General features: G+C 45.5%; 1 protein-coding gene across 5 annotated transcripts in view; it reads left to right on the forward strand.

Annotated features, from left to right (window-relative positions):
- ccdc146 (coiled-coil domain containing 146) overlaps positions 1–9,031 on the forward strand; it is a 52,109-nt gene extending 43,078 nt beyond the window's left edge. For all 5 annotated transcript variants that reach the window (XM_052056093.1, XM_052056094.1, XM_052056097.1 and 2 more), the window contains 9 exons: positions 251–415; positions 501–576; positions 663–811; positions 906–1,134; positions 4,670–4,780; positions 4,854–4,991; positions 5,055–5,180; positions 6,066–6,188; positions 8,532–9,031. In XM_052056093.1, the coding sequence (XP_051912053.1) occupies positions 251–415; positions 501–576; positions 663–811; positions 906–1,134; positions 4,670–4,780; positions 4,854–4,991; positions 5,055–5,180; positions 6,066–6,188; positions 8,532–8,744 (1,330 nt within the window). In that variant the 3' untranslated portion in view covers positions 8,745–9,031. The remainder of the gene's footprint in view (positions 1–250; positions 416–500; positions 577–662; positions 812–905; positions 1,135–4,669; positions 4,781–4,853; positions 4,992–5,054; positions 5,181–6,065; positions 6,189–8,531) is intronic.
- Positions 9,032–9,486: the final 455 nt, after the last annotated feature.

A 9,486-nucleotide genomic window follows, 5' to 3' on the forward strand; every position in this document is an offset into this window, starting at 1 on the left:
TCCTCTTTGTCGTTCCTCTACAGAGGCCCCGCCCCGCAATTCATTTAATGTTTGCGATGGTGAGGAACATGATCGATATGCAGCACACTCATGTGACCAGTTCAAAAAAAAACGCGACTCATCTTTCACAATCTACAACGCTCACCTGACACCAACAGGCAGCGCTCGTTTAGAAGACATCTGTTGTCTGCGCGCCGCCGATTTCAAGCCCGACCGAGTCGCTGATTAATCGTTTCCCCGTCTTCCTCAGAGTGCGGCAATACGGCGAACTTTACGACGCCATCGCCGAGGAGAAGAATAAGTATGTGGAGTTGAAGCGGATCGCCTCGCATGCCCTCACGGAGTTGACGGAGCAGGCCAAGGTGCTGGAAAATGAGCTGGAGATCCGGAAGAGTATTGTCACCAAGAAGGACAGGTTGATAAATGACCGTGGATGGGATTTTGATCGATTCATAAATATCACAGAAAGTCATGCTGCATTTTTACATTTTTTTATTTAGTGTGCTGAGCAAAGCTCAAAAGAAGATCTCCGGTAGCCGCAAAATGAGGGATAAGCTACGCAACGATATCAACGAGGTCTCCTGTTTTATTGATGTTACGTTCTTTCTGTTTTCCAGAGTTGCCGATCAAAAAAATTGTTTCCTTTGTTTAATGTCCTGTAGGTTGCTCAGCAAAGACGTCAGGTCAGCCAGGAGCGCGAGGACAACGACGTGGAGTTGCAGAGACTCCGGCAAGTGATCAACCTCCAGGAACAAGCGCTCCTCAACGTGAACAGGAACCAGGAAGGAGCCGTACAGCGGCGCAATTTTCTGTGCGTCGGTCAATTCGTAGCTGCGGTTTGTGATTCAAACGGCGTGCGACACATCTTGTCCGTGTGTGTGTGTGTGTGTGTGTGCCCTCCACAGCGGCATTCAGCTGCTGGAGCACGAGGAGGTGTTGTTCGACTACCAGGAGAAGGTCAACTCGCAGGAGGCGGCCATCGCCGCGGGCAACGAGGCCCTGGAAAACCTGGAGAGGGAAACCCGAGAGCTGAAGTCGGGCATCAGCGAGGCGACGAGGCAGCTCTGCTTCCAAAAAAACCAAGTGCTGGTCCAGAAGAAGATGGAGGACGAGCTCGTCACGCTGCAGCTCGAGGTACTCCTCATCGGAAGTGGTTACGTTACCGTCAGTGCCCAGCATCCTTTTTGGGGTTTTTTGTTGTTGTTCTGTGAGCTAAATGACAGCTCAGCTCGAAACTCAACCATGCGTCCGGAACAGGTTTGTTTGTTTGTTTGTTTATTGTTTATTGAACATAAAACATATACAGTAATAATTTGACAGAAAATAAGGTAGATAAAAAAGTAAAAAGAAAGAAATCAGTCTTCATTCAACACAGTTATTATGTTCAAGGGAGTAGGATGAAGTAAAAAACTTATCTAGTCCTACCCCGTTATGTGTTTATATCTACTAAATCATTTTTATATCAATCAGAAAAGAAAAAGTAAGAAAAAGTCTCCATTAAGGCTCATACTTTACCCTTAACCGTGATATTTTTACAACTTGGGTTCGATGACAAATGCGTCTAAAATACTTTTCATGCATTTTGCTCCATTCGTAGCCTCTCCCGCCGGCTTTTACATGGGAACCTGAAATTGAGAGAGACGTTTCTTGTTCTACAGGGAGGCGGGGGTGGAGGTGGCGGGTTCAATTGTTCTCTTGTAATATCATCCCTACAATAACTCAGGACAACTTGACACTGAGAAATGTCCCTTGGCCACCTCATGCCGTCGCTAGGGATGATCCGCCGATGTTTAATAGCATAAACACGGGCCATTCTTCTGTCGTTACATCTGGCTGTCCATCCAGCATATGCCAAATATCCACCCCCCCCCCCCACCTCCACCCCCGCCGCACCCCTCCCGTGTCAAATGGATCATCTTCCAAACTGCCCCTCTGGTTGCGCTTGGGTGTTGCGCTGAAATGTAATCTATTGGAGGAGGCTCGGCAATTCAATTCATTCTCTGCGCGAATTCAATCCCCACGCAGGTTGTTTAGTCATCCATTTCTCATATATTTTGTATTCATCGGTGGCCGCTTTATCTGCTCATTGCCCCCCCGCCCCCCACACACCTCCCCACCCCTCGCCTCACTTTTGACGGCAAATGGAGACAAAGATGGATTAGGCCATCTGCGGGGGGACCATTGTCGTTCCATCCACGGCGGCTGTCATTTGCTTTGAATTTTAATCGGGGGCAGAATAAACGCAGACCGGCGTCGGATTCTGTGTGTTTATGAGCTGCTGGCATGTCTCTGGAATTTTTTTTGTTTGTTTTTTTTAAGCGGCATAACTCCCATGCAACAGTTCAAAACAGCCCCTCCCCCCACGCCTCCCCCGATTCCCTTTTTGCCCATTTGTGGCGCATGTCGCCGCTCCATCACTTCATTCTTCCAGGGAGGGGCGGATGACTTGCTGCACGCTCCCTGCGGTGATGAGTCATATTGTGTCCGTCCCTTGATTTTCATCCAACCTGTCTGGAAACGGCGCGTGGGGAAATCCACAGTCGAGACACGCGGAGCCGAAACGATACGGCAACAAAACGGGCTATTTTTTGGGGGGGGGGCTCGAAGCCATTTCTCTGGCGTGTTGTTTCATACCATTGGGGGAGACATCACTTCCTGTTACTCCCCGCTGTTCGAAAAAAATGTGACACCTTCAATAAAACTCACCGCTAAGTCCGCTACAGAAAAAGAAAAACAAGATTTTATTTTCTCAAACTGTGCCGAGTCCCAACACCACAAATATTCCACTTTTTTTTTTTTTGTTTCCTACCTCTGCCAATATAAAGCTTTTTTAATTTCATGCATGGCCTGGGCCCTAGTTATCATTCTTTCAATGTGTTTTGAGACTTGCTTGAAGCCTGAGGTCCTGCGCCCCCCCCCTCTCCCCCCACTCTCTCTCTAGGCCCTATCTATTCCCGACAACTTGTCATAGAACGCGTGCGGCGGGCGTCCTCATCATCAAGTAATTTGCCGGGGATAATCAGGCTCTTGAGTTGAAACTCCGCCCATTTTTTTTTTTACTCCAATTTGCCTTATCTGACGTATTTTTAAATTTTTTTTTAAAGCAACACCATGTGTTCGCTTTGCCTTCCAAAAAAATCATGGCGGGGAATTTCGGAGCATCGCCTGTCGTTGCCATGGAAACCCGAGATCACTTACTTGAGCGGACTGTCGACTCGGGCGGCAAGTTGCCGATTCGAAATGCGAATTTTGTCTCTGTCCGATGCATTCATCGATTAAAATTTGAGATAAACGAGAAAGCGTTTCGAATTGTGTCCTGGTTTGGGAACTGTGATTGGTCTGGAATATTCGTCCAAATCTATATATATATATTTTTTTGTTTTCTTTTAGTTCTGAGGAGACATGCGGCTCAAATGTGGTGCACGGCCGACCCGGTGAGAGATTTTTGAAGATGCGGGGGGGGGGGATGATTTGTGTCAAGAATTGTGGGCTACACATGCTGTTGAGAGGTGCTTGCAGATGGCAGCACACAGCGTGGGATTACTTTTTTTTTTCCACCGCCCCCCAGCCCCCCTTTCTCCTTCTCAAATAATTCATTTATGAAGCATTCTTATGCCGGCAATAGCGTTACGGTACTTTGTTGCACCAGTGATATTGCCATCATTGTTTTTGTCAGATGTGGATATCGCGTTTGGAAATGTTGGCGGGTTATTATGGAAACTGGAGATAACCCCAAATCTCTCTTTCTCTCCCTCTGTCGGCCCCAATTTTTTTGTTTTTCCTCACTTCATCTTTCATTCTTTTGATTTCGCACCCCTTTATCAGCCGGCCGTTTGATGCGATGCGTCTCCGCTTTATCTCGTTTCTTCCGACGCTCTCGGCGGCGCGCACGTTGCCTCTTTCCACATGACGCCCATATGATACGGAGGCGGCTGCATTTAAAGGGCCGGAGACGTCGCTTTGAATCAGACCAGCCGCCCGTTCACACTCGAGAGGCTTCATTAATCTCGTGAAGTGAGAGGAAATGGGAATCATCACTTTGTTCCACGCTGGCTTTCTTGATTTTTTTTTTCTTCCACCACCTCCTCTTTTTATCTGCTGCACACACCTTCAAACATGTTGCGATACAGGCGTGCAAAACACGCATAATCCGCGTGGTTGAGTCGCTGTTTCATAAGACGGGTCACGCCGGGTCACGACCGCCTGTGTCTGGCTTTTTTGTTTTCACACCCTGTTTTTTTTCCTCCTTCAACTCATCCCCAACTTCTGTCTTTCCGGTTGCCTCCTCAAGGGTTCCTGCTTGATCCCCGACGGCATCCATAAATATTTTCTGCTGTTGACGTTTAAAAAAAAAAAAATATCCATATGATTTTTATTTTAATTTTTTACTCCTTGTTCGTATTTGCATCACGTGTGAAGATAAAATGACTGATAGAAGATCATCAGAACTTATTAATTGGTGCCATGACCCGGATACAGGTCCAAATTACATATAAACCCTTAAATGATTATTTAATCCAAAAAAAGAGATTATAAGAGTGTCAGAATTGCTTCAATGTTACCATTTGAACTCTCCTATTCATTGGGAAATGGAATTTCTTTGGTTGACTGTTGGTGGGTCAAAAAGCCTGACGCAGAATTTGTTTCCGCTTACTTCTTCACGATACAGATGTTTGAGGTCCGAGACAAGACACTGGATAATCTCACCAAAACGGCAGATTACAACGAGCTCAAAGGCACCGATCCTTCGTCCCCCGAACTGGTCAAGAAAATCGAAAAGGTACGCCGCAACAAGTTTGCACAGGCGGACGTTGTCATTTTTTTAAAAGATGTCGCCGTCTCCCCCGTTGTAGCTGGAGGCCAACCTTGCCGAGAGGGAGAGGCATCTTTTGGAGAAAGAGCTCCTCGTGGATCAGGTGACGCGTCTCTCCAAGAATCTCCAAGAACAGAATGACAACTGCAAACCAGACAAACTGTCGCTGGCCCAGAAGGTAAAACTCCCAAGATGACGCACGCATGTACCTCGTGGTCACGCCTGTCCCCCACGTTGCCAGTTGAACGAGCTGCGAAGCCACATCATCGACACCAGCCGCCGCTTGATGGCGACGTCCGCGGAACTGTCCATGAAGCAGGCGGCCGTCTTGTGCCTCCAGCAGGAAGTCCAAGAGAGAGAGCTTCAGGTCAGAGTGGATTTGTGATCCTGCAGCCTCCTGATTCTTATTTGGGGGCGGAGGGGTGGGGGGGCTAAAGTGTGGCCTAGAGTCAAAAAGCCAGACCAACTGTGGTGGGGTTCTTGATTGATTGAGAGCTTGCAGTTTTATAAAAACACAAGACATGGAGGAGCGTGACAGCAATGGATATTGTTAATAATGTATTCTTTTCTTGGGCCACTGCTTCTCAATAATTTTCTGACCCCCCCCCCCCCCCCAACTCTCCGCGTGCTATAGTCTCATTTGTCTAGAAATGTTAGAAGTACACGTTTGCGTAATATTGTCCTTTTTAACATAAAAGAAAAGAAAATACTATTTTTAAAAAGTGTCTCAATTTGCCTGCAATTAAAAAATAATAATCATAAAAAACGAGTGGCACTGCCACCTACTGTAGTGCATATGCAATTTCACTCTCACACAAAAAGAAATTAAAACCATGTTCCCAAGGCACACATCCCACTGTTTAAGAACTGGGTGAGAAAGCGAGGCGCGGAGAGTCTCTGTTGCCGAAATAATATCTTCGCTTCTCGGCAATCCGCTTCTCCCTTGATAATCGTGCCATGTTTTTGTGGTTGAATTAAAAAGATAATACCGTTGGGTATATTGGATATGTAGCCTCAAAACACGATACAGGCTGATGTGGGGTTGAGGGGGGGGGGGGGTCCGTTGCGGTGCCAAGGTAGATGTGCAACGTTAGGTGTTGATGTATTGTTTTTCAATTGCTGTCATGAGCTTTTTTTTTTCTCTTTGACTCAAGCTTTAGAAACTTGTTTTGACTTGAATGCATTTTATTTCAGTTTGTGCCAGACACAAAGTCAATTGACTGCGTGTTCTTTTATTGTCGTGTGCCTCCAGATGGACAGATGCCAGAGGCGCTTGGAGCAAGGCCTGCCGCCCTGCCCCGAGATGGAGGAAGAATGGAGGAGGATGCTGCGGGACAAGAAGAGGAGACAGCGAGACAAAGAGGAGCGAGAGCGGGTAAAGAAATAACCCTCGCGAAGATCGTTGGTCAAGACTTGATTAATGCGCCCGAGGGAGAGGAGGACCAAAAGAACGGAGACAAGACTGCGAGGCAGGAATTGATTCAAGCTGTAAGGCAAATAAAAATTCAAGCCTCCACCTGCAAATTAGAGAAGCGGACAATACGCGATTCAAAGCTCATGATTGAACCACTTTAAGTATTTAAGCCGGTCTTGAAACGCCTCGCAAACTTCCCCAGTTCAGTCTGCTTCCTGTCTATCTGTTAGCAATCCATGCGTCCTAGCCCTCCTCCGGTTTTGAAGCGAATATTTCTCGTGCCGGGTAATAATCCATTCCTATGCTTTGAAGTCTCAGATCACCTCATTTCCATGCTGCATGACTGAGGTCATGGGAGCATGGTTGCTTTTTCCTGCCTGAGCAGAAACTTTGACCCACTTAACCAAGATGCCGAGTTGGACGTACACAATACTCGACGTTATACGTTCGTCTTCATTCTTGGGCTTTTGTTGCTAAATCCGTTCGATGCGTTTGAAGATAATGGGCGTGTTCCTTAGTTATAACGACAAGGTCCAAACCTGTTAGCGCGCAAGCTAGCTAAATGGTGGTTGGAGAATGGCTTAGAGCAGGCATGTCCAAAGTCCGGCCCGCGGGCCAAATCCGGCCCGCGGTCGAATTTCATCCGGCCCTCGGCCCCCGTCATAAAATCAGTGCCGTCTGGCCCGCAGGTTGGGCGCAATGGAACACGTGTTGCATTGACTGAGGTCTCGTAGACTGGTGAGTGATGTTTCATAGAGTACTGCTTCCCTCTAGTGGCTAAATGAGTAATAGCATTCACTACATGAGTAATAGCATTTAGATACTAGAGGGCATCACTCACGAGTTAACAAGACATCGCTCCGTGTTTATATTGACTGATATGTCATATTTCAAATGATCCTTGCAGTTGTGGATATGTGTATTGCTTGTTCATTTCCCTGTTGTTCGAGTCAAAGGTTTTGTGACTATTGAAAAGTCATCTGATACATTTTATGTTTCAAATCAATCAATTTGCACTCAGGAGACTTCCGTTTAAGAAAAAGTCAAGTGAATAAGCAGTTGCAAGTGATATACCTGTTTCAAATGAACCAAAAGAAATTCTTAAGATTGTTGAAATTAAAATAAAAATGGAAATGTGAAACAGACTGGCTTACTAAAATTTGCTGAACAATATTGTTGTTCAATGTAAAGAATGTCAGCCAAGGTCGGCCCCCCGACATTTTACCACATAAAATCTGGCCCTCTTGGCAAAAAGTTTGGACACCCCTGGCTTAGAGCGAAGATTGGCAGGATCCGAAAATGAACCAGATGGTAAGCGGATCCCACAAATGTAGACTCAGACAAACGATGGTACCAAAAAAAACAAAAAAAAAAAAACAATAATAATAATTACGGATAAACGAAGGACTGACAAAGTATAAAGCAAAAGTGCTATTGGCACAAAACCAGGAAAAGCCAATATGAACAAAATGTTGATCCCCAAAAATCCATAACACAATATGGCAAAAGCTCAATGAAATGATATTTAAATAATCCAAGAATAACAAAAACGGAGCAGAACATGACATCCATCGGGATGTCCTGGTGGACACAATGGCTTCATTTTCAGGTTTTTGAAGCTTCATTTGATATCCTGAACAATTTTTTTTTCATTTGACACCCTACCCATTTTTTTCTACATCCAAGTTTTTTTGCCATATTTTGGGGGAAATTTTAACTTCCTAAAAGTACCAGCAAAAGTTACCATGTGTGGGAGCAAAAAAAAAAGGTCAAAAAGCTGAGACAGGTGTTTGAAATATTCAATGTTTATCTAGTCGGGCCCCTTAGGTAAGAAGCTGGACACTCACGGTGATTTGTGAATTCATAAAAGTGAGTCACAACACGCACAAATCCTTTGCAGAAAATGCCTCCAAATTCTTGTGGTGAAAAGTACATCTGGGTCAGAGCTTGGCCAAATGGCTTTAATGAGGCAGAAGATCACGCATGGCACCTTAATCACAACCCCCGCTATGGTGTTTGTTCACTCTCCACTGAAAAAAAACGTGTTCCGCACGCTTGAGAGAATAACAAAAAACAAAACCAAAAAAAAAAAAAAAAAGTCCGGTAACTGATGCGAGGTACGTTTTGTCATTCCGAGCACTTGCATTTGTTTTGACGTATCACAAATATTGAATTTATTATTCCATTTTCGTGATTATACTTTGGCAAAATTGAATTTCACCTCGGCACTCCAAGGTCACGCATGAATATTAAAACGTTGCCCGGCATCTGTGTGTGTGTGTGTGTGTGTGTATGTGCGGACAGCTGGCAGACGGCGACGAGTGGAAGCGGTTGCCGAGCGGACGGTACACCACGGCGGCGGGCCGCCCCGACGCATACATCCCCCACGCGGACACGCTCCCTCTGCCCAAACCCTACGGCGCGCAGGCCCCCTTCAAGCCCTCCCAACCAGGTGCCAACATGAGACACATACGCAAACCGACGCATCTCAAATCCTTGGAACTGTCGGAAAAATAGACCCCCCCCCCAAAAAAAAATCTAAATTCCACTATCTCTGAGCACTGTGCCTCCTTTTTAGCATACCTGCTGTTGTTCTCGACATGTTTTTTTCCTGTATATACAGACAAGAGCTTGCTGACATTGCGTTTGGATCGAAACGAGAGTGTGAGGGGAGTCTGAGATTTCTTTTTGCAATATTTTCCCATTTTTGTCTCCCAATGTGCTACGAATGCATCGCAGAAGGTTTAAGCTCCGAGTTTAAAGCCTCAAAGGAGAAATGTAAATACGGAGGGGATGATCACACAGTGGAAGAGGGTAGACAATGATGAAAAAACATGGGCGGGGGGAATTCAAGGTGCTGCCAAAAGGAATGAGGACACTCGAAATATTCACTACATTCCCAGATTCTTCGTAGCTTGTGGAAAAAAAAAACTAAAAATAAAAAAGTCACGTCACTAAATTGGTGTTGCTGTTGTGCATCAGTGATTCAGACTTTATTTTTGTTCTTTAGAGAGTTGCCAGGGGTGGAGTAGCTCCGCGTGTTATTATTCTGGAAGTGCATTTGGATCTCATCATAAGATGACGTCTGCTCAAAACTTGCCGGGAACTCGCACATTAAACTCGGAGAGAAGTTATACAGTCGCGAAAGAAGCTTACAATTCTGGGATGTGATTGAAGACAACTGAAAGTTTTGATTTTTCTCATTTTCATTAGCATATTATTCATTCATCTTTCTAACCGCTTTATCCTCACAAGGGTC

Source organism: Hippocampus zosterae, chromosome 21 (assembly GCF_025434085.1).
Source record: "Hippocampus zosterae strain Florida chromosome 21, ASM2543408v3, whole genome shotgun sequence".
NCBI classification, from domain to species: Eukaryota; Metazoa; Chordata; class Actinopteri; order Syngnathiformes; family Syngnathidae; genus Hippocampus; species Hippocampus zosterae.